General features: G+C 37.2%; 1 protein-coding gene across 1 annotated transcript; it reads left to right on the forward strand.

Annotated features, from left to right (window-relative positions):
* Positions 1 to 12,883: 12,883 nt before the first annotated feature.
* LOC137465350 (uncharacterized) lies at positions 12,884 to 17,424 on the forward strand. The gene is made up of 2 exons (XM_068177368.1): positions 12,884 to 14,034; positions 16,097 to 17,424. Exon 2 carries the CDS (start codon positions 16,399 to 16,401, stop codon positions 17,422 to 17,424), a length of 1,026 nt encoding a protein of 341 aa, XP_068033469.1. The 5' UTR covers positions 12,884 to 14,034; positions 16,097 to 16,398.
* Positions 17,425 to 25,966: the final 8,542 nt, after the last annotated feature.

The raw sequence follows: 25,966 nt of genomic DNA on the forward strand, positions 1-25,966 counted from the left end.
TTGCAGAGCTACACCGTATGGAGACTAGGAGTCTTTGATTCTCTGGCTTACAATCTTCATAGAAGTTTCTTCTTTGCCTATTCAATAAAGCCAAGAAAGTTCCAGAACACTTTTCTTCCAGACATATCAATTTTACAGATATTTGCTATTAACAATAGTTTTTGACTGAAAAGATTTGAACCTTGTATGCAATCTTTTTTCTTCTAGTTGCTTTAATTTGGAAAAAAATATAAGAAATTAGTCTATTACTGTCATAACTTTGGCTATATCTGTATTGTTAAATTAAACAGTTGTCATAGCATGTTCCTGTGCACTGGGTCACTTTTAGCAGTCATTTATATGGTTTACAAAAAAACACTTTCCATACAACTTTCAGGCATGATTCAGGAAGGATCATAAGTCAGAGATATTTCCAACAGAAAAATTGAATGAAGTCACAAGGTTTGGAAAGCTACTACAGTCAGGGGGCATGATAAATGTGCAGAAATATGGCAGAATTAGGTGATTTTTACCTACTTAAGAAAATCTTGTGAGAATGTTCTTTGTAAAGATGAGAGCATTTATTTTTAATGATGAACATTTTCATTGATGACCATCATTTCTTCCTTTGAATTCCTATTGGATAAAATCCTGATGTCTCCCAACAAATCCATTATATTGTCTTTTCTAAGTAGGTCATGTTTCTTAACTACTGTAGTTCAAATTTTTAATATATATTTAAGTGGGCCTGGGATCTGTAGGATTAAGATGTCAAGCACATTTACAAATGTCCTTTTTTTCTGGCTGACACTTTTATTGTCAGCAAAATTATTGTTTGCTTCTGTCTTCCAGAATGGATGGTAAGGGTCAATTTGAAGAGTGGGATTTGAACTGCATGACTGATAAAACAATTACGTCCTCAAAGACTCATTATATTTTCATCATAAGATTAAGTTTTCATAAATTACGTGATTTTTATATTGGGCATATTTGTTATATGTCAGTCACTTTTCTATGATTTTAATACACAGAGTTACATTATTAGGTACTATAATATGCATTTAGTTTATAGCTGGCTATATTTCTAATGCAGTATCCTTTTATCTATGGAACTTTTGAATGACCTGGAAGTCCTTGAAATTAATGGGAAAATGCAGTAATCATGCTGACCAGAACTCTTTCCAAATTAGAGGAAATGTCTCCAGTATACAAATAATAAACTTTACCTACCATCTGTAGTGCAAATACTATAACAAGGACTCATTTGTTCGCTTGAAGTATCTGTCATGATAAGTGATCATTATTTCCACAGGTCATTTAAGATCTGTGCTAAAATTTAAATTTCTTGCTCCCAAAGTGCATACAGATCCATTTTGAAAGAAAAGTGCAGAAATGAAGAATCTGCACAGAAATCCATGTGTAAAGAAGACTATTTGGATTCTGCAGTTGTTCTCCAGTTTAAACAACTCCACTTGATTAGCTGGTAAAATATTAGTTATGCTAGATTATAGGAACTGAATACTGTTTTGCTAATTAAGAGATTCAATTAGGAAGATCTGTTCAGCTGTAGCTTGCAGATATGTCTTATTTTCAGGGAAACACTTGTTAAAAGTCAAACAATTCTGAATTACATTTTGTTGCATCTCCAGTATCCATATTGAATATCTTTATTAAGCTATAAAATTTTCTATAGGTGTCTCTACTGAACTACAGCACCATAAAAAAAAAAAAGAAAATTATCTTTCTTCCTTTAAGGGCAAGTTGATGCTTAGTTAGTTTTGTGTTATATAGGTAAAATAACTATGAATTAAAGCCAATCAGCCCACCAAAACCAGTCTCCCCTCCCCTTACAAAACATATTCTGAAGGGAACAAATATATGGCTCTTTTGGGGCAGGGTTTCAGTTTTGGTTGAATTTTAGTTTTAAGAAAGGAGAGTCAGCAGTGGATAAGTGTTGACAAAACTGAACACTCTGAAGGCCAGAAGTGAGTTTTTGACAGACCAAAATGAAACCTAAGAGGGAAGGACACAAAGTATGATGTCAAGTACATCTTGGTATATGCAGGCCACACCTTCCCTCCCTTGAAGTAATCTCTTTCTCGAACCCTTTTTCTTATAAGCATTAGGAAAATAGCTGAATTATGACTTTTGAGGTTTTGAAGTAGAAAGCTGGTGGAAAAGTAGAAAAAATGATAGATGAGAATTGTGGTTGAGAAACTCCTACCCATGATGTTGACTACTCCAGAGGTAATTCTTTCAAGTCTCTGAGGCACATTTACTTGTAAATTGACTAATAAAGTGTATTTGATTTTAGTGTCACTGTTTATAAATGATGAACAATAATTCAGGTGCTCTCCAGAGCACCTGAAATAGAACTGTTTTGTTGAAGAAATAGAAATATTTTAAAGGGGATTTACAGGGGGAAAATCCCTTATTAAACAGATATATAAAATATGTTCTCATAAAGCTGGAACCAATATTTACTTCCTCTTAAATTCTGTCTGAAATTTGAAAGGTCCAAATTGTTTTTTTTTCATTTTTCTATTTATTCTTAACTATTTGCACACTATCTCAGTTCAGCAGCTGGTGCAGGTATGGAGAATTGTAGTCTTTTACAACTCCAAGTCCAAGCATAAACAGGAAGTAGATAAATGTCTTGTTTTTTAAGATAGGTGCCTGCCAAGGAACATGGGAAACTCCCTTGGAATGGAGAATAGGACACCCCCTCCCCCTGAATTATTATAACTTTGAAAGTAACAGGTCCTTACTAGTATGTATGTGAATAACAAGGCAAGCAAACAACAACAATGGCAGCAACAACAAACAGAAGAAAGGCTAAACCAGAAAACCCAATAAAGTGTCTTCCCGCTGTTTAAGCACTTTTTCTTTGGTGTAGTTTCGGTCACAGCCGGCAGGGGCGCTGGTGGCTCCCCAGCTAGGCCGGGCGGGTGCGGTGATTCCCCCACGGCTGCAGAGGGCACTGTAGCGCGAGCTCCCAGAGCACGTGGTAATGGCAACTTGGCCCAGACGGAGAGGGATGGAAGAAAGGCTTTGCTTCACAAACCCCCAGGGCTGGTCAGTCTCGGTGCCCCTCTGGGTAGCAAAAGCAGCTGTAACAGGGACCTCGGAAGCAGCAAGCTGGAATGGCAGGGAGGAGCAAAGTCCCAAAGTGGTAAATGAGATGTATCAGAAGCTCTGCAGCTGTAGCTGGAACCGGGACTAGCAGACAGGGGTTGAAGGGCTACAGTGTAGCAAAAAAAGCCCCGGAGCAGTGGCTGAGGTAAGGGCCAGACTAGCAGCAGCAGCCCGGCTCCTACACACAGTGGGGAGAGGCTCCTTGGAAGGGTGAAAGGGCTGGGGGAACCCAGGGTTTGCCCTGAGGCACCTGAACAGAATGTGAAGGGCCCTTTGTTTGGTGATGTAGGGCGTTAATAAAGTCCCAGTGCAAAGTCCACTCTTATGAGCAGAACTCCACTCATGGTAGAAGAACGGCAGCAGGAGATGTAATCCAGCAGTGGTGACGAGTTCTCTCCACAGTGACTGCAGCCTCCTTCCCCTCCAAATGCTGAGAGCACAAGAGAATAAGGAGATGCCCCAGAACCTTTTTTCCCAGCCCCATTCTCGTGGCATCTCTGCCCCTCAGAAAGAAACCCTCAGATAATAATAGTGCAGCCAAGTGCCCTCCTCCCCTGAGCGTGGCAACTTCTTTCATCTCTCTTAGGCACCTGGTCGTTTTTTTCTCCTAGCAACATATAGGAGAAAATTCCCTAAGAGAAAGAAACAAAAAGACAATCAATATTGTCAACAATAAATATTAATTGTGGAGATCCTGGGGGGCATCCCCTGAGTTGGGGAGACACAAGAAGCTTCCCTCAAAAAGCTGTCAAGACCCCATTGGCTCCTTCCCCTGTTCCTATATCTGTTCCTGTGTCCTTGAGCCACTCCCTCCCTATTCCCTGATTAACCCTCATCTTTGTACTGCCCCGAGACCAGGGTCACCCCTGGCCCCTTGGGAGAGAGAAAATCTGGACTCTCCATGTGGGTGTGCCTGAGACTCTGAACATCTCATCGCATGGCTGAATTAAACATCTGTGGATACCATGCAAAGGCCCTTTTTACTTCTTTACTCTGGTCTTTACTAGCAGCTATTCTGGCCACAGCATTAATGATACCCTGGGAATAATATTTCTACTCTGGAAGTTCAAGAAGAATAATCAGAAAAGCATTTATTAATACTTATACGTTGCCTACTCTCAGAATATTACAGTGAAACTTTATTATCTTGGCTGGACAACTGGCTTCTACTACAAGATCCATGATTTGGAGTCAGTTGTAAAAGGGAAAAAGAAAGGGAAAGAAAACAATGGGGAAAAAAAGTTCAGGCTTTTAAAAGCCAAATCAGGGGCATAAATCAGAAGTTTATAATGGAAAAATAATTTCAGAAACTGTTTGGTTCCAGTTCACTTAAGAGCAGCTTGTTAATAATTAAAAATGTTTCTGGGGAATGTTTTAAAGTACAGAGATTTATTATTTTAATGCTAACAAGTTTTCAATGAATCAGGAAATTTTTCTACAATGCAGTATCAGTACAGATTATACAGTGCAAAGGAACTGATTGGGATGTAGTGCTATTTCATGAGTGTGACTGTGTAGACTTTTTACATTTGAAACTAATGCTAACTCTCATTAGATTGCTGTCTTTCTAACCAGGTTTTACCGGTTAGAGAAAGACAACTTTTGCCTTACAAAAATGTTCTGTTAATTAGATTTAATGTTTAGGTCAAGTATTTTCACAGTCCAATGAAGTGTATTCCCATAATATACCAAAACATGTAGAAATGCTAAAATAATACTCCCAAAATAAAATAAACTCAATGATGTATACAGTGCTAATATTAGCATATTATTTCCCATGCTTTCTCATCCTTATGTAATTTATTTATTATTTATTTTGCCTATGTTGTCATTTTCCAGAGAACATTCTTTTGATCAGTATATCTTGATATAGTCCATGGCCTTCAAATTACAGAAAACTATGCCAGGAGAATTGGTAGACTAAGGATTCATGTCAGAGAAGTCATAAATATCCCTCCTTTATTAGGAGTACTAATAAACTCCTATTTTAGGTTTTAGAGTTGAGATTCCATCAAGTGTAACTTGGAAGACAGGGAAAAAAAAAGGAGAAAAGAAAGAGAAAAGATAGAAGATTTGCAAATAAAAGTATTGTCTTGGCACAGAATTTAATCTATTTAAACATATCAAGTAAAGGAGTCTGTGAATTAATATTCTAATATTATTCTCAATGTTATTAAAGTCAGGAAGAAGAAAATACATAAAGAAAGATATACTGTAAATAAATAAACTCTGTAGTAGTCCATGCAGAAAAATAATGCTTGAAAATGCATACATAATACCAAGTTTGTAAAATTCTCTGTGAAAGTTGCACAACGACCTTATTTGACTGGTGAATAACAGAATTTTCTTATACTAATGCCTACCAAGCTTTTTTAGCAAGAAATATAAATTATACTGATGGAAAACTAATCAGTTGTTCTAATAGGGAAAAATATAATTTGGATTTTGTTATGGTGAACTGAAATTGTTTTTATAGACATATTACTGGAAATTCAAGAAAATAATCTAAATGTTAAATTTTCTAAAGATAGTAGCATTAAGCTTCTGTAGTACAATGCTTAATTAAGCAAAGAGCTGATTGGTACAGAAGAAAACCCCAAACTGGTAAGCCATCTTTGCTTTTTGCTTAGACTTTAATTTGATAAATTTATTTTTATGATTTTAGAGGCAGAGACTCATTTCCATTAAATTTGTTTACCATAATTGTGGAAGGACTGTGACAATAACCATTAAGTTTGATACATTTGTGTGTGTTCCAACTTCTCTCTGCCCCCCAGAATTTTCATTCCAGCCATGAGTGCTGGCGTTCCTTAGTTGTACATCTGGTACAGTGCTTCTGACAGCAACATCACTCCACAGGGACTGAATGTGCCATCTGTATGACACACTCAGTATCTAATGGTTTAAGAGCTAGAGACACATAAACGTCTGAAAAAGTACATTTTCCTGGTTGCTATATTTTTGGTCTCTAATGTACATTTTACCAAAAAATTATTTATTGCACAATGTTGCAGCTCTGTGCTCCTGTATTAGTAAGTATGGGAAAGGGGAGTGGACTTTAGCATCCAGTATGTCCTTGTTATATCTAGTTGAAGGCAAAAGTAAAGAAGGGAAAGGTTAAAAACTCCTCACAAAACAGGACCACAAGAGGTATTAATTTCCTCAGCAGAAGAGCTGATTGAATAGAAATGTAATGTGAAATCATTTTGTGAAAGGAAGAGTGTACAAACAGATGTTTAGCACTGTCTATAAAACATGTTAGTGTTGCCCTAAGCTAAAGTAGTTAAAGGGCTAAGCCAACATTTCCCAAATAAAAAACATTAAATTCCCAATGAAAGTCACAATAAAATGTGCTTTTTTAGACATTTCTTATGCCTAAAATCAAGACTTCTGCAAGATTTTTGCACTTGCTTGAACTTCACTGTGGTTATGAAGTACTGAAGATGTAGAGAAACTGAGCCTAACTGAGCCGAGTGAAACTGTATGGGAAAGATTTTCTGCATAAATCTAACTCCTTTTTTTGTAAAACAAGGAGAAAACATCATTTATAAGGTTCTAGCCTTATAAGGGGGAAAACACTTGAATTCTAAGCAAAGAAAGAAAAGTGTTGCTGGAAAGTAGAAAACCTTCAGATGGCCTTTCTGGGTGTTTGCTTATTTTTCCTCTCTTAAATTCCCACTGTTCATGAAGAACCAGTTTTTATTCATTGTTTGCATTTAGGTTTATAGATACATACTTGCTCCAGAAAAAGGCACATGCTCAAAGTGCCCATCATTTTTCTTAATATTCAAGATGAAGGCTTCTATTTAGAAATGCACTTTGCAAAGCAGTAGCAGCAGCCGCAGTCCTGGGCTATTTCATTTTTCTAATGATCCTGCCTGTGGCTTTTTTTTCTCCTTCAGCCTCTATAGGCAATAAACCAAGGAACACTTCTTTTAAAAATGTATGCTTCATATGCTCTTGACTTTGTTCCATGGAGAACAAAAAAATAACAGAACTGAAAATTTCTCTAAAAATATCTAGTGGAAAAGTTGCTTATGTGATCATTTGGTAGTCAATATTATTATTATTGCCCAAGTATTCATAATGTATGAGAAACAGTAAAAGAAAAATATAATTGAGACATTCAATGCCAAAGTTGTCAGTCCAGGTTTTAAATATTGTAACTCAGTGTAACATTTTAGAGTTTTAGTGCTTATCCTAGATTTTGCCCATGCAGAGATAAATCAGTTTAGAGAACTACATGCTGCAACATTGGTGTAGGTAAATTAATTTGAATATGACTATTGATGTAAGATTTGTATTAAAATTTGGCATTAGCAAAACAACTGTAATTTCTCTTTGTCTAGTTAATTTGCTTTGTTTTTCAACTTTTATGTCAGTTCGCTTTTGTTCCTTGGTATATTTATTCTGTGGTGTAATGATGAAATGGATTTTGAAAATCAATGAGTGATTCTGATCTAAAGTGATGCTCTTTTTGGCAACACAATTTAACATGCCATGAAGGCAGAAAAAATTTGGTGTTCGATGTTCAGTCTGCAATAAAAGGCTTATTTAAAGTTTCTTAAACACCTGAAAATATAAGCAAACAAATCAAACTTGAGAATGGTTTTTTTTCTTGGTTTTGCAGGTGCTTAGAAAACATTGAGCTCATCACAACACCTACTAGAGACAAAATTATAACTAATAATTAGAACAGTTTATTTTTTCATCTTTAGCAGAGATCTTGTAAAAGTGAGTGCTTGACAGGGACATGTATATGTGATAAACTGATTAGTTTCTTCAGTGGCAAACATTCATGTTGATGCTGTGATCCTAACTTCTTTCTTCCCCCCCCCCTCTTCTTTTCTCCAAAATGAAGGACAAATGTGCATTGCATCGGTGTGCTGGGTAAATCATTCCTATTTGGAATGAGTTAATGTTCTCTTTGGAAGTTTATTGTTGCTCTCCTATGTCATTTGCACTTGTGCTGTCATCAAAGGAACTGGAGACATAGAAGTGTTAACTGTTACCAGAGAAATGAAATTACTTTGTTGGCTGAGCAAAGACAGAACTGTTCATTCACCCTTTTACTGTGAAGGACAAACTAGAAGTCATGGTCTAGCTGTCTTTCTGTTGCATGTATAAAGTGTCAGTATGTCATAGAGCTTTTTGCAAATGCAGAAAGTCTGGCTTTTGTAATGTCAGGAGTAGAAGGAAAATTGCTTACCTTGTAATTTGATGAGGTTAATATTAGCATGAATGCACTTTAATTGGTCTAGAATAGAATAAAACATGAGGTTATCCAGCTAGATTATTTTTTGTGTAAACCTTCCAATGCAGAACAGCCAATAGCAAAGAAATGACAGAAACGTGTCAAAGTCACAGAATAAATTGCTTCTGATCTCCAATATCATCTCAGAATCTAAAAAGAGATAATCTTATCTTCAAAAACAACCAGCATGAATTTTGATACAGAAGTATTGCTCATTATTTATCACAGTTGATGATCACTGTATAGCATTCTCCAGTGTAACAGGTGGCCTGGTACTGACTGAGTTGATTACACACCAGAAGCCACACAGAGCTGACACTGCACGCCAGAACTGGGAGAGATACCTTTAGGTTCAATGCTGTCACATTGAAGCTAAACTATCCCCAGGGCTTGATCTAGCACTGGTCACTGGCAGTGTATTTTACTAGATATATTAGTTCTTATAGTTCTAGATAGTAATTCTTGTATTTAGCATGTCAGCTCTGACTTGATACTATGCACTGTGCCATAGGTACACCCAAGGAAATATAAAGCTGAAAAACATCAGAAAAAAATCAAGGTCTTTGGAAGTTGATTCCATACTGGAAGTTGATTCCATACTGGAAGTTGATTCCATACTTGAAGTTGATTCCATACTGACTCACCTGGTAAGTGTGTCTTAACTTGCCCAAGGAAAACAAGCTTAGAATATTTTCTGTCAATGCAAGTATTTTCAGTCCTGTCTCTGTGCAACAGAGGCAAGGAAGTAAGTATTTGTTGTGTTTCTATGCCCTTAGTTTATGTTGAAGAGAGAATCATAGCAAATTCTAAATTCTGTTTCTATAATCGTATTTTAGGTGTGGCTTCTATAGATTGGAAGTTGAAGAGAGAAGAAAATTTCACTGTAAGGTAACAGCCTCTGTAGCAAGTTGCTAATGAATGTCTCCAAATTTAACTCCTATGTCAAATGAAATTGATCCCAAAACTCTTGTGTGGGATTGTTGTCATATACATGAGTGAACAGTAGAAATTTTTCAAAATGAAGCCCTTGTGTGATTGTACTGTTCAGCCTGCTCTCTATCTCAAAACAGCAGATCTTCAGGGATAAAATGTTGACAATCAGTGGTTTGAGAATCAATCAATTAAAAGTGAAAATAGAAAAGAGACTTAATGTGAATGGCAAAATAGTTTGATCTTAAAGTTCAGCCTAGAACCATATGTTGTTATAATTGCAAATTCTTATTTAGGGATGGCGTGTTCTTGGATTGATTTACTTTCTGTATGATTGCGGTGTTTGCTTTTTGCGACCTCAAGCAGCTAAAGTGCCGGCTACCACTTCTTTGTGAGGCCATGGCCACTACTTTATGGGCACTCCAGGGTTGCAGAGTATCCCAACGTGGGTTAGCAGCCTTGGTAACTTCTCGCGGAGAGGAAGCGAAGGGGAGAAGGACACTTTGCCTGCTGTTGCATCTCAGTTTGGGATTTAGGTTAGGGGTTCTGATCTGTTAGCTAGCCGTGTTCTGTGTACCCCCGCGCACCCCCAGTGTTTCTTTTTCCCCCCCTGTGGCGGTTCGCTCCGGGTCCCTGACTGTTGGAGCTTCCGCCGTCACTCCTGTGACCACTCCCCATCCTGCCTGGAGGGTTCAGTGCCCATCACTCTGATCTAACAACCCCGTTCACCCCAGAGCCCGGGGTCCGCCCCGGTCGCGTCCCTGTTGGGTGCCGTGGTCCACATCATCGCCACGGCGCCTGCCCCCATTGGGCAGGAGGGCCCCTGCTCTCCTCATCCCTCCCCTGATATAATCCCACGCCTCGGAGTGCCCACCGCCATTTTCCTCACACACCAGCTGGAAGCAGGTTGCGGCGCCTCTGCACAGCTCCCCGCGACAATAAAGGACTTTCAGCCTTCCACGCATGGGGAATCTGGACATTCCTTCAACCCTTTGCTGGTGTCTCTCGCTTGTGGTGGCAAGAATCCGCGGCCAACCCTGCCTGGACATCAGCACGGAGCCGAGTCTGGAAACACACGGTGATCCCAGGTCCCGGAGAGGTGGAGTACCGCTCTAGGTGCCGGAGCTGCCTGGGGACCGGGAAAACACAGCCGAGACGCTGCAGCCTGCGAAAACTGAGAACTTATATTCCCCCATGCATGGTCTGATTGTGGTAAGGCAAAATGGCCATGAACAAAAGATTCCATCAGATTAAATAGGGGGTGAGTGGACAGGGGTGGAAATCTGTCTCGCCCAATGGGGTTAAACCGAGGTAGTGTTTCACAACCAATGGAGACATAACAGAGGTGGGTACAGCATTTGGGGAAAAATAGAAATGCAAAGGTGAAGTGATTGACACAGAACTTTCTGTGAAGAAGCAAGGAGTGGTTACAAGGTTGACACCCCAACAGGGAGTAACAATCCCTGATTGAGAGAACCATGTAGGGAGAAACCCTGGGAAGAGTGAGATGATTGACAGGTAACTGTGGATCTGTGTGGCAGGAACTATTGGAGTAAACAACCTGGATCAAACCACCGTGAGGGAAAGATAGGGGTTCAAGGAACATGTCTAACTAACATTAATAAAATCCCTGACTAAACCAACCCAATCTACAACATATGATCACAATAAAACTATGGAAAAACACTGACTGTGCAAATTACTGGCAGTTTATTGAGTTTGGTTCTCCTCAATCTGTGCTCATGAAATTTTCTTTTTGCCTTCTCCATATGTAAGGGGGACAGATAAGATTTCAATCAAACACAATTTCTTATACAAACCAGTGTCTACTTTTGAGTATGTTTACACTAAAATACTCTACCAATACTGACACTAAGAAATTGAATTAAATCTGTTTTTCTAGAATTAATGCTAATCAGCATGCCTCTGTGTATATATATGAAATAGAGATTTTTAGAGTTCACTTGAGTTAACAAAATGAATTAAGAATTTAAATTTTTAGCTTGTATAATTATCTGTTGAATTTTACCTTTTACTTAAAAAAATAACCTCTGCCATGGTACAAAGGGCATAGGAAAATGCAAATTTCTGAAGCTTCTTGCATAAAGAACAATACCAAGGGATGCAAAGAACCTAGATAAAGAAGCTCCTCTGTCTCCAAGCCTATCAAGACTGACAGGTGTACTCAGATAAGCACCAAAGGACCAAAAGCACATGCACAAAGGAGAAAAGTTCAAAAGTTCAGTCATGAGGAAGACCACAATCTTAAGCCTCAGGACCACCGAGAGACCCCCGCGGGACCACCACAGCAAACCACGTGTGCCCAGATGGGCATGCTCCTATTTAGCATAGGAGGTGAGGACAGGTGGGGCCAGGGGTTGAATATGCATGGAAAAGTTGTGTAATGTATTGCATATGGAACGCCTTTTGGAATAAAGATGTGGGTCAGACTGAGGCTCGGGGCACAAGGTTTTGGAAAGCTATCTCACTTGTGCCAGGTGCTGACATATATACCCACTTCATAACTACACCAGGTTGTGGAGTCTATTTATTTATTCTGCGTATCGCTTCATATATACCAGCAGTCAGTAGTGATTCTGCATATATCTGTGAAAATGAATGCATTATTATTAATGTTACCTTGTTTTGAAAATTGCCTTACATTTTTTTACCAGGAGGAAATGGCTTACAATCAGCACGTTCTGTATCAGTTGTTGAAGGCCTTGTGATATGCCTGCTTAACCCTACAACCTATAAAGCTGGTAGAAGAAAATTTAACCCCAGACTGAACCACTATGGGTGGTTCCTCCTATAGAGAGGTGTTGGGGGCTGGGTTTTCTTTCCTTTTCTTTCTTATTACTTGTGGAATTTTTCCCCATTGAGTTGCTAAGAAGCACTGATGGCACTGATGACCCTCTCTGAAGGGTCCTTGAGAGGCAGGGAGTGGGAACTCCTCTGGTTTTTGGGAGTTTCTCTGAGGTGGGGCAGGGCGGGCAGTGGGGAGACAGACATACCTCTAGAATAGAAGCAGGTAAAAGGATGGAGGCTGGGACAGTTGCGGAGCCTGAGAAAAGGATTTCTTTGCCACTGCCATAACTGAGCCAGCAGCTGCCTTTCTTCTGCTGCTGGGCCCCATATCCCCTGCCCTGCCGGGATCTGCCGCAATTTCCAGCTATGGCTGCAGAGCTTCTGATACATCTCATCCACCACCCCAGGATTTCTGATCATTCCTGCCATTCCAGCTTGCTGCTCCTCAGAGTCCTGTTGAGACACCGGGACTGACTGCCCTGGGTCTTGTGAAGAAAAACCTTTCTTCCATCCCTCTCCATCTGGGCCGAGCTGCCATTACCACGTGCTCCCTGAGATCACACCACAGCGCCCCCTGCAGCCACGGGGGAATCACCGCACCTGCCCTGCCCACCGGGAGCCACCAGCGCCCCTGCTGGCTGTGACCAGAACTGCACCAAAGGGAAAGTGCCTGCGGCCAAGAAGGCTGTTGCTGGGTTTCTGCTTCTTTTTAATGCTGTAGTCATTGCTATTTGTTTGCTTTTTTATACACACTAGTAAAGAACTGTTATTCCTAATCTCATGTCTTTTTTTTTTTTTTTTTTTTGCCTGAGAGCCCCTTAATTTCAAAATTATAATAAATTGAAGGGAAGGGGTTCAAAATCTCCATTCCACGGGAGGCTCCTGCCTTCCTTACCAGACACCTATCTTTCAAACCAAGACAACAGGGAATAAAAGTTGGGAGCAAGAGTGGCCAATATGTATCTTAGAAAGAAATAAATCAGCTGAGAGGAATCTGTATGACTGCTATAGAGACAAAATATCTGTCCCTTGTTGGTAATTTTACCTGCTTCAAACTGTAGGATTGTAGGTGTTTAACATCCAACATCCCAGACAGCCCAAGACAGAGTACAGTGTGCTCCTGAGAACAATTCAGTTATTCCTGACAAAACACTTCTTCCAAGCTCCAAGAAGTGGTCATTTTAAAAAGGCCTTCCAATGCTTTGATAAAAGAAAGTGTATTAGATAGTGTACCTGTCAGTGTATTTCAACTATTGTTCCATTTGGTGGGGATAATGGGGATAATTGAAGCACTGCAATTAATTTTTTCATGAGGAAAAGTCTAGGGTACATGAAAAGCTGCAGTCATGTTCTAATAAAGACAATTATCATTAGAATTGCATATATCTGGCAACTATTTAGATTTTTAAAAATATGCTACTTGCATATTACACTCCGAAAAGTCAATTCCTTTCTTCTGTAGAAGTTCAATATTTTGTTGCAGAATACAGTCAAAATGTTACCTATTTGCAAAAGTTCATTGAGTTGCTATGCTTTTATGTACACCTGATTCTTTCAGGTTTTTATTAATACAGATACTAGAATTAAAGGGAGTTTTATTCAGGTTAGTCTTCACATTCTGATGCTATGTCCAATATAGAGTAATCTCTTAGTTGAGACATTACTCTGTTTTTCAAAGGTAATCAGAGGTAAAGATTAAAGTAGTAACAAGAGAAGGTGGACTTACATACTCTTCAGTAAAAAAAAACCCTATCAAAATAAAGCCTTCAAACTTCTAAAACATTGGTAGTACAAAAAGAAACAGACTTTGCTAAGTGTCCTTTCAATTTTCTCCCTTCTGAACTGATTATTTTTCTCATACTGACTTAGCATGAGACAAACTGGATTGAAAAGGAGAAACTGCTTGGAAAAACTGGGCTACAAACAAGGTAAACTAACATTTTATCTTCCTGTTATTAAAACTGTAATTATAAGCATTAGTAAATACCATTCAATGAAATATCAGACACTGTCACTAAATTAATTTGTCAGGAAAAGACCTAAAACACTTTAATGTTTGCCTGTCATGTGTGCATATGTGAATTCTATACTACAAATTGCAGCTGATTTTTTTAGGAGAGTAGAATCTGAAGTTTTCACAAATTTAATTCTGGGAAACTCACAAGACTGCCAAAATTATTTCTCTCCTGGATTTCCCCATTAAAGAATGGTTTATTTTTTAATCGAAGAAGGAAGATATCAAGATGATCTATCATCTTGTGGGCCTGTCCTGATACATGCAGCAACATGGCCCAAAGTGATATTACAATCACAAGGTCAGCATGTCAGAAATGTAGCCTGAAGATTTGAAGCCTTGTGATTGAAACACTAGATAACTAATTATTTTGCTGCCTATTATGCATTAAACTTTGGACAATTAGCCATGGTGTGTTCTCTAACACTATCTGATAGTGTAATTACAATGGCAAACAGTCAGGAAATACCTTTCATCTTTACAGTTCAATGTACAGAGGTCTCCTCTGTGAAATGAAGTCCTTACCAACACAGTCTGTTATAAATCTGGCTTTAATTCCTAAGGCATTTTTTACTCAGGCTTTCCAGGGGAATGTTGATTACCTGTGAATGTCCACCAGAGTATAAAAAGAAGTTCAGCAATACTACACCTGTGTATAATGTTAATAATTTAGATTAATGAATCTTGTTTTCTCAGTATTTTGTTTGTTTTGGACAGCTTTATAAAGTTTTGTAAATTAATAAAAATGGAAACAATTAAGAAAATTTCTTTCTGATGTCCAACACGTCTTCATACAACATATGTCAGTATTTGAAAAAAAAAATGCTTAGAAAACACTATTAATTTTTCATCCGTAAATCAATAAATTAATCTTCCCAATTGTTTTGTGGTTCTTAAGGATATCTGGAATGACAAATTCTGTACAGTACAAAGAGATCTGTCAGACCAGTTTTTAAACACAAATTTTTACAATGGCATATGGAAAAAGAAGACCATGAACAAAGAATCCTTTCACTAAACAAGAACTCTCAATACTGGGATAACAAGTCTTTGTTTGCAAGAATTTTTATATCTTTTACTTTAGAAAAATAAATCCTCCTTATTGTATTTCATTAAGAAAAGTAATTAAGAGTTTACTGTTCCTATTCATGAGTTCAGTTTGCAAGATCTACTTGCAAAGAGTTTCTGAATGAAAGTACATCTGCAGTACTAGTTAAACAAAGAACAAGAGGCAAGCCAATACGTCTAGGTTCAGCACATTAAAATCATGGCATAATTAATTTCCCTGAGAACACCGTGTTACAAAAAACAGTACGTAACCACAGACTACTGCACATAACAAATAATGAACAAAATGATTGACACAATTTCATACCTGGTTCTTTGGTGGTCATAGATATATATCATAGTTTTCATGCACTTTTGTAGAAAAAAAAGAAAGATGAGTTTTATCTAATATCTTAATGTATTTTCATCCTCTTTCATGCTATGAAAGACCTGCCAGTTCAATACGGTTTGGTGTGGACTCAAGATTGTAGCAAGGAGTGTGTGTACTTTGAAGGAGTATTGTGCAGCTGTGATAAACCAGAAACAGAACAAGTGATCCAGTAAAGAGTGTCAGAGAATGAATGTTATAATCTATGGCATAAGTATCTTCAGGAAGAATTTTTGCCTATTATAGCAAAACCGTATTACAAAAGCTGTAGAGAAACCACCACACCCTGAATAGGCCTTCTGACTGAGGCCCTGAACTGCTTCCTGATGGAGATAAGGTGACTCAGGTCTGGACTGGGGGAGAATACTTTCACAGAGGGATCAAGCTTAGCACCTTTGGGGTGGAGACCACACCCCAGGGCTATCAGCTGCCAGGGTGGAACAGACCCTTACTTCAGAGGGTGGGGAAAGGAAAGGTTTTTGGATGTGTGGTGAAAAAGCCTCTGGTCTGAGGCAATTAACACCCATCCTCTGCTGTGCAGACCAGCTCAGCTGTGAGGCCCCCTTACCCCAGGAAAAGTCGCATCCACATGAAGGACAGCAGAGTGGGTGGCATGGCCATCAAAGGCCAGTCCCCACAAAGGGGTCCCCAGACCCTGCACCAGAGCACTGCAAATGATGCAACAGATCCACAGTGCTGCAAGGGACAGCGTCAAACTTGCCCATCCCAAAGGAGGCACCTGGGCATTGCCACCTGGTCCAAACGTGTATTAATCCACAGAATTTTCATTGCAGCGGGCTGCAGGGGACTCTCACTACCAAGAAGACCAGATGGAGGGGAGCAATGAGACATCTTTGGGACCCCTGGCAGGGTGATATGCTTCCACCTAACCCATGTCACTCTCTCCCTGTTCTTCAACCCCCATGCACATCTTTTTTTCATTTTTTCTTTTTCCGCTTTTTCTCTTTTTCTTTATCCCCTTCCCCTCTCCTTATTTTTCTTTTTCTTTTTCTTTTTCTTTTTCTTTTTCTTTTTCTTTTTCTTTTTCTTTTTCTTTTTCTTTTTCTTTTTCTTTTTCTTTTTCTTTTTCTTTTTCTTTTTCTTTTTCTTTTTCTTTTTCTTTTTCTTTTTCTTTTCCTTTTTCTCTTTCTTTTTCTTTTTCTCTTTCTTTTTCTTTTTCTTTTTCTTTTCTTTTTCTTTTTCTTTTCTTCTTCTTTTTCTTTTTCCTTTTCTTTTTCTTTTTCTTTTTTTCTTTTTCTTTTTTTTTCCTTTTTTTTTCCTTTTTTTCCTTTTCTTTTTCTTTTTCTTTTTCTTTTTCTTTTTCTTTTTCTTTTTCTTTTTTTTCATTTTTCTTTTTCTTTTTCATTTTTCTTTTTCTTTTTCATTTTTCTTTTTCTTTTTCTTTTTCTTTTTCTTTTTCTTTTTCTTTTTCTTTTTCTTTTTCTTTTTCTTTTTCTTTTTCTTTTTCTCTTTTTCTTTTTCTTTTCTTCTTCTTTTTCTTTTTCCTTTTCTTTTTCTTTTTCTTTTTTTTTCTTTTTCTTTTTTTTTCCTTTTTTTTCCTTTTTTTCTTTTTCTTTTTCTTTTTCTTTTTCTTTTTCTTTTTCTTTTTCTTTTTCTTTTTCTTTTTCTTTTTCTTTTTCTTTTTCTTTTTTCTTTTTCTTTTTCTTTTTCTTTTTCTTTTTCTTTTTCTTTTTCTTTTTCTTTTTCTTTTTCTTTTTCTTTTTCTTTTTCTTCTGTTTTTCTTTTTCTTTCTCTTTTACTTTTTCTTTCTTTTTTTTTTTCTATTCTTCTCTCTCTCTTTCTCTTTCTTTCTCTTTGCCTCCTTTACTATTAAATAAAATATATCCATTTTTTTGCATCAATGTCTAATCTCATTTTGTTTTCATTGTGTTTTTTGGGTCTATTTCAAACTTTTCTGGATCCAATCCATTTTATTCATTAAGACTTAGTTTCCTTTGGTCTTCTGTGTTAAACCTGTTCATAACAAAGAGGAAGAGCAGAATGCATTGTCTATCATCCTACGTCTGTGTCAATGGAGATTCTTTATTTGTCAATGCAAGACAGAGGTGTTTAGACAGAATAGTTAGTCTTTTTTGGTGTCTAGTCACGTCTTCACAAAGCCTCTGTTAGAGGTCTATAAATCTGGAAGCTAAGGCATTCCAAGCTTTGCACTGTTCCTCTATTCTGAATTAGTCGATAGGCCATAGGAAAGAGGCAGAGAAACAGAAAGTGGAAAACTGACTTTGGTCTTGAGAACACTAGGGCGTTTTAAATCAAGATTTCAGTTTAAGTGAGTATGCTAACTTAAATGGATAGGATGCTTACATAAATATATGCAGACTTACAGGATTATGGTCTTTCTTGGAGAGCAAAGTGATGGTGCTTATCTTTATTTGAAAAAGCCAGCACCATTTAAATAAAAAAAACCACTTCCACTCATTTACCAGTAGTCCTGGTATACCAGAGAGGTCCCAAGCAACTGGAAGTTTACAAATGTTACATCCATCTATAAGAATGACTTGGAAGGATGATCTGGGGAGCTTCAAGCCTGTCAGCTTGACCTTGGTGCCGATGAACACTATGAAACAGATCATCTCAAGTGCCATGATGCAACATGTACAGGACAACCAGGAGGATCAGGCCTAGCCAACATGAGTTTAGGAAAAGCAGGTCTTGCTTGGCCAACCAAGCAATGACACAATGACCTGCTTAGTGGATGAGAGAAAGGGTGTGGATGTTGTTTTGACTGTGAACTTTTGTGAAGTCTTTGACACAATTTCCCACATCATTCTGCTGGAGAAAGTGGCTGTTCATGGTGTGGACAGATGTACATTTTGCAGGTAAAGAACTGGCTGGATGGCCAGGCCCAGAGTGGTGGTGACTGGAGTTACACTCAGCTATTGGCTGGCTTTCAGTAGCGTTTCCTAGGACTCAGTGTTCTTCAGTGGTAGCCAAACCTGTTTAATATTTGTCATCTGGACAAGGGAATTGAGTGTACATTAAGTAAGTTTGCAAATGACACTAAGCTGGAGGGCAGGAAGGTTCTACAGAGGAATGTGGACAACTTGGATGTGTGGTCTAAGGCCAAAGGAGTGAGGTTCAACAAGGCCAAGTGCTGGGTCCTGTCCTTGGGGCACAACAACCCCTGCAGTGCTAAAGGCTGGGGCAGAGTGTCTGGAAAGCTGCCTGCATAAAAAGGACCTGGGGTTCTGGCAGAAAGCAGCTGAACACATGCCAGCTGTGCCCAAGTGGCCAAGAAGGCCAAGGGCCTGTGTCAGCAACAGTGGGGCAGGAAGAGCAGGGCAGTGACCATCCGTATTCTTTTTTATTCTCTTCATGCTGACAGCTTCCTGTAGTGTGTCTGCTTATATATTCTGACTGTGGATGTGGAGATATGTATAGATATATCCAGTTTTTCTTGTGTGCCTCTAATTTACATACTAATATTTCTGTCTTCAATAAAACATCAACCAGCAGCTACAAATTGTGAGGTATAAGAGATATATATTCACTTATCCCTTGTATAAATATATAAGTAACAGTAATACAAAATATGATCTGACACAGCTACCTATCTAAACTTTCAGGTCAGAAACAGACTACTGAGAAATTGAAGTGATAGCAATGAAATACAGTTTTTTGAAAAATATGTATTGATGATGATACACAGTGAATATAAAACTTTGCTAGTATTCTGCTGTGGAAGACAGCTTTAATTTGAAATTAAAATTAAAAATTGCAATGAATAAATCAGGATTAAAAAATATATTCTTGTTATCATACTACCTTTAACAAGGTTGAATTGTATCAAATTCAGAAAATATCTTTAATAAGAATATTTTGTTTTCTTAATCACCTTTCAGAAAAAAAGCCCTTCTGGACAGCATGACCTACTAACTGTGAATTACAGCTCTAGGGTTTCAGTTTCAGAATTGAACCTTTGACAAGCTGCAATGCCAATTAAAAGGCAAACATTGTTTGTGTATGACTTTTTAAAATTATACTGAAGGTACAGCTTCCTCTGTAGATTTGCACACTGAAAACAAAAGCAACACGGGAACAGGAGACATTTACTCTGGGGGTACTGTTACAGTGACAGATTTTAGAGTAATAGAAAAAACAGCTCTTCAGAACATCTAAGTCCAGTTCAAAAGGAAAATAAAATGTTAATGATTGGTTGTATGCCCTGTGAGGAAGTGTTTGAGGTTAAAGTAGCTACACAAGGTAATAGTGAACAGATGTACGGAATTTCTCTTTTGATAGCTGACTACTTAAAGAATAAGATAAAAACTACTATTTATGCAAGAACTTCAGAATGCATGAAGCTATAGTTTGGTGTTGGTGGTTGCATCACTTAAATCTATCAGTATCCACTCTGGAAACATGAAAGAAATCAATGTTAGTTCCCTCAGAATTAGCATTTTATTTGAAGCAGTAGTGCATTTTGAAGTGAATCTCTCAATCTTTTCCAGTTTCAATTCACAGAACTTTTTTGTGCCTGAAGTAATTTCTTAAAGAAACCCCTGAAACTGCAAACCTTGTTCCAGGTGTGCACCAGATGTATTCCAGTGTTTCACTGTCATTTGAGGATTTGACTGGTTTTTTGAACAATATTGCTACACTTATAGTGCTGAACAAGGAGACCAGACTAAATGTGTCTGAAGAAAAGGCCCTGAACTGTAAATAATGTAGTTGTTCGCCCAGGCACCAGCTGCTTCAACATACGGATCTCCTTCAATTTCACTGAAGTAATGTAAACATAACACAGCACCCCAGGATTACTCAAGACAGTTCTAGGTAACCAAACAAATCAAGAAGTAAACTATAGATTGAGGTACAGTTAAAATTTCTGCCATTAATAACATCCCAAGTTATTAATTGGGTCACTATGTCTGGGATGGCCAGATTCATTCCTTGTAATTGCAAAATGAGTTTGTAGATCACAAATCAGAAATAAATTAATAGAATCAAGTCTAAGTGAGTGTCTGAAGAATATATTTAATATGTTAGCATCATTACTTTATAGATGGCATAAATAGTATTACTCTATGATAAATTCACTGCTGCATTTTAGGTAATATTTCAGTTTTAGAGTAGTGGCCACAGAGATTAAAAGACTTTATACCAGCAAAACCTTAGTGTAGTGGGTGATTCTGCATCCTGGCAATGAAAAACACATGCCTAAATTTGGTATTTTTAAAAGAGAGAACATATTCAGGTTGTTTAAATAGTTAGGATTGACTCTTTCTTCATCCAGTGTCAAATGCAGTTACATTCTGTGATGTGGATCAGGGCCTCCCGAAATAGGAACTGAGACCACCAATACCATTATGTTCAAATGGAAAGCAGTCGTCAGATGGTAACAATTTTGAAAACTGCCAATGAATATGAAAAGATTTACATGTGCTAAACTGTCTGATATTATTAAACTTTTGAACTATCATGTCTCAGAAGTGGCTTCATTGTAGCTTTAACAATATTTGTTCTGCACCAAGCTAAAAATCTTGTTTTATTTTTGTTAGCTGAGATCATATACATTTTCAGGATTTAATTTTCAGTATGAATAGTCTTTTTTTATTTCCTTTTTTTTTCTTTTTTCAGAAAACAGTTTTAAGTACAGCTGTGAAAGGAACAGTGTCATGAAAGAAAATAGTTTATTTTCCTAAAATCAAGAATTAGAATCCTTCTAATAGGTGTGAAGAAGGATAATTTAGTTCTCCTAGTATTGTCTGTATAATTTTTTTTCTATGTTTACAAGAAGGTGGTTTAAGTTAGGGGGGAGACTGGAAGGATTGAGTTCTCTACCTTATGAACTTGTTATCAACAGAAATAAGAGATAAGTCTTTCTGAAATAAAAAATGCTATTTGTTCCACACTAATGGGTGATATGTAAGATATGATTATGACACAACCTTCACAGATTGAATTAGTGACAGATTAATGAAGAGAAAAATAATTTTTTTTTGTGGGAATTGTGGGATTGAGGGAATCATGAACCCATGACACCTATGTCATCCTTTTTGGAAAACTCACAAATTATGTCTTCCCAGGAAATAAAATAAGAGTGTGATTAGCTCAGCATTGCTTTTCTTTTCCCCACTATTTTCTTAAAATAATTAAAGAATAACGCTGAATCCCATTGAATGTCTTTTAAGGTTTAACTACCTGAAGCTATTCATTGAGCTGCTCCTTTAAAGGAGGCTGAACAGATCTGCACAACTAATTGTGGAGTAGTACACTGATACTCCTCTCCCATATCAATACCAATTAGGTCTGCTTAGAGTACAACCCATATTATTTTACTAGTGACAGAATTTTTAATCTGGTCAGATCTTTCTATGTATGCAGGAATGTATTTTTGCCAGTAAGACTTCAAATCTTGCTCATGATCCTCAATGACAAAAATTTACACACTTATTGGTTAGTTATGAGAGTTGTAATAATTGTCTTCTTTGTTAGAGTGATTTTGTTTCATTAGCATATATAAAAAAAAAAGCATAATAATGCAATGTTGCATGGTATGTATTTATCTTACTGTTATAAGGATCAGAGAATTTGTGAGAGCTAGTGAGAAGAAATCAGTGAATGAATGAGGAAACAGCATCAGAATCATTTTTGTGATGGGAGCTTCACTGAAGCCAACTTTTCCCAGTTGGCTTAGTAGCTTGCATACTAGATTGAAGGGGATTTTTTTAGGCACTGGTCATTCTTTGAAGACTAGTGCTTGTACAAGTATCATTGTATTAGTCAGAATTTTATTTAGATAGCAAACAAAACAAATTGTGAATAAAAAGATGAAAGAAAATGCCTCATTTAGGAAGTTTGGAAACAAGTAAGTAAGATGAGAGACCAAAATATTCTATGTTGGCACATTATAGCAAAGTAATCTCCCAGTATTCTTTGCAGATTTCAGTTAACTGCATGAATAATGCAAGCTTGCTGTACTATTTTAATATTTGCCACTCCTACCACATAGAGTCACTAACAGAACTGAGAGAATGACCTGTTCTCTTCAACAAGGCCATTTTTTGTATCCCATTATGATGTGGCCAATAAGGTGGACAAACAGAGGAGATTTTAGGCTTTTATTTGAAGTAATTTCTTGGCCTAGTAAGATCTGAGGAGAAAACAGTTCAAATTTTGCAGGGTTCCTTTCACATCTGATGCAGAAGACAATGAAATCACATTGAATATCCACAATTCATACACAGAAAAAGTATTAATTATAGCAACTTTTGTATCTGTACAACCTGAAAATAAGTTTAGCCTACATTAATAACATTTTTTTGCATGAAAGTTCATTACTTTGATGGCAGCAGAGAAAGACTGGTATGTAATAACATGTCATGCTGACTCAGATTACTGGATATGAATGATTTCTAAAGCACACATTTTTTCCATGAAAAAAATCTATTTCTGTGTGCCTAAAATTTAATATTTCCATTCGAACCAGAGGTGGACATATTTTAGAAGATGTAGGTATTACAGACTTTATCATTTTAATATGTACAAAAGTAGCTAGGAGGTTTTATCTGCTGAATTTTATAACCAATGCTAGAAACTTTATTATTATCAATTTAAAGAGTTCACTACCAGCTGGGTTCCTGATTTCAGAAATCTTGCCATGTTTAAAAATTAAGGCTTGCGTTGTATTTTTAGAGAACAGTGCTGATCAGTAATGGTAATGTGCTAGTGTTGGATTGAAGTAAATCAGCAATAACAATAATGTAAAAGCTTTTTTATAATTTCTGCGAAGATTTGTCTAGTTGTAGGTAAAGTTTCACTTTAAAAAGTCTAAGTACTTTGCAAATTATTCTCAAACAGTATTCTGACAAAGGATTTCGTATTCAAATCACCCTAGATGATGTAGTGTGAACTTATACACCATCTTAAACACTCAAGATAGTCAAAGCACTTAAACTGCTTTATGATGGCATTAAGTGCTTAAATTGCATAAAATCCTCAGGGTAGTGTATAGTTTTAAGGCCCATTAAGTCCTCTGGTACCATAATTGCCTAAATCACTTCAGATTTTTCAAATGGCATAAACTTACAAATCATTTTAAATAATATTTGGGTTGTCATAAGGTCCTCAACTACTCTATGGAGGTATAAATGCTGAAATCGCTAGTAGACTACTTTGACAAATGTTTACTTTTGAATTTATGTAACATCTTAGAAACTGCTTGGTCATGAAGAGAATACTAAGGATCTAATCCTGATTATATGCTGTGCCATAGCTAAAAATTCTTTAGTCATATTGCAGGATGCTGTAGACACTTGCTGAAGTGCATCTTTAAAAAACTTCTCCAGAACTGCACGTTATAACTCCTGTGTATGCCTCTTACTGCAGCAGCCAGTCTTTCCTGAACAGCCCAAATCACATAAAGCCATTATCCTTGGCCACGTCAGTTTCACCTGCTGTAAAACCACTTTGCGTTTCCACGTGCAGGGAAGAAAACTTACCTGTGCACCCAGAATCTAACAGGTCATCCCAGAGGTGAGCAGAGGTTTGTGGCAAATTAAGAAATATGGATGAAAGATCCTGTACCCCCTTCGCACAAGGTGCCAGGTAGGCTACCCATTTTTCTCTTATTTGGTATGAGTTATGAGTGGTTCCATGGTTCCTCAAAATGCAGCTGCTATGGTCGTAATTGCAAATCCTCCCTTGGCAGCACTCCAAGACTGCTCTTGTGTTCGGTCATCACAAGGACTTGTACACAAAGGGAAATGAACCCTTGATGCCTTTTTTCTATTCTCAGTGTTTCTTCTTGTAATAAAACACAACTTGTCAGACCCAGTCTCTAAGTGTGGATGAAGTCCCTCTAATAAAAAAAAAAAAAAGAATATGTATATTCTTTGCAAGAGGGTGAGGTGAAAGAAAAAAAGTCAATAGAACATAGCGTTTCTTCCATTTCATGAATTTGGGCTCAATAGTGAGCTTGTGGATGAGGAATCAGACCTTTTATCCTTGAACAAAGAAAAGAAATGTCTCTGTTGAAGGATTTATGGCTTCATTATTTGTCCTTGTTTTGTTACCAAATGCAAATGATTCTGTATTAAGTGAGATGTCCTTGGTTATTATTGCTACAGCACCTCTCTACATATTAAAGTTCTCTTCCTGCACATAAACAACATGGATGACTTTGTCCCCATAAGGATAAGCTTGATTCAGTAAAATAACAATTCCTGACATTGTGAATCAGCATGTATAATCTGAAGACCAATAAAATTCTGTTCTCTGGGAAAGTGTGTTATTCTAATTGAATATTCTAATATTCTAATTCTCTGACTTGAGAAAGTAGTGACCCTTAATTTGTCCTCCGCAGGAGCTGTTCACAGAGGTGTTGCAACTCAGGAACAACCAGACTGTACTGGTATCAAATTATCACCTACCCCTGTCAACTCATTATGAGATAGTTCTAGTTTCTGGGAATTTTAAGGTGAAGTCATGAGATCACATGTAGTTGGCAAAAGAGCCATGTTCCAAGTCCCTCCCTGTTATGGGTCTGCTGTCTGTGGATTTGGAAGGGGTGTGGTGGAGGTGTGTGTGTATGTACATTTTTTCTCTATATTCTGCCATTGTTTTTGGATATTCCTTCCTTTTAAGTCTAAGTTTTCCAACTGTCTTCTTGACAGACCATCTTAAGTACATTGACTTAGTAACAGACAATATAATTCTATCAATACATTATTGTGGATTAATTTGAAGTCTGCTCTAAAATGTTATCTGTACCAGATGCTTTCAGATATAACAGTGAATACACCAGTAAGATAACAACAAATACACCAGATGGTTCTGCTTAGATTTACCTCACATATAATTTTACTGTATTAGAAATATTAGAAAAAATGTGACAAAATGTACAGGATAATATTTAACACTGGAGAACCAAAGAAGCTGATTTTTACAATGAGTGCCAGTACATTAGCAAAAATTTAGGGTACTAAAGAGATGTCATTTATATTTTTGGAAAGTGGGTGCTATTCAGCCCCTTTCAGCTGAATTAAAGAGATTCTGCTTGATTCATTCATTTTCCAGTTGGCTGAAGAAGCAAAATAGCTTTAGATTAGCAAATTTAATTTGTTGAGAATTTTTTACTGAAGGAAATAATCAGTTTTGGTTGAAATAAACATTTCTTTTTGTCTTGGAGCATTTCTAAAAATAAGAAAATGAAGTGCCACTTTTAATATCAATCACCGTGTAGTCAGTTCAGGGAGACTACGCTAAATTAAATGCAAGAGAATGTAATAAAAAGAATGTGAAATTTTCAAGGGATGCTCACTTACATTGAGCATCCGATCAGCTTTCTCCTACAAAAATAATGTTGCAAGTGATCATATGAATGGTTTAGGCAAGTGAGTGGATTAAAATAACATTGGCTCTAACTCTTGCTAATAACTCTCAAAAT

The sequence above is a fragment of the Anomalospiza imberbis genome, chromosome Z (assembly GCF_031753505.1).
Source record: "Anomalospiza imberbis isolate Cuckoo-Finch-1a 21T00152 chromosome Z, ASM3175350v1, whole genome shotgun sequence".
Taxonomy (NCBI): Eukaryota; Metazoa; Chordata; class Aves; order Passeriformes; family Viduidae; genus Anomalospiza; species Anomalospiza imberbis.

Excerpts from the sequence above, each read along its gene's own strand:
- LOC137465350 (XM_068177368.1), top strand. The coding sequence starts at position 16,399 with ATGAGACATCTTTGGGACCCCTGGCAGGGTGATATGCTTCCACCTAAC.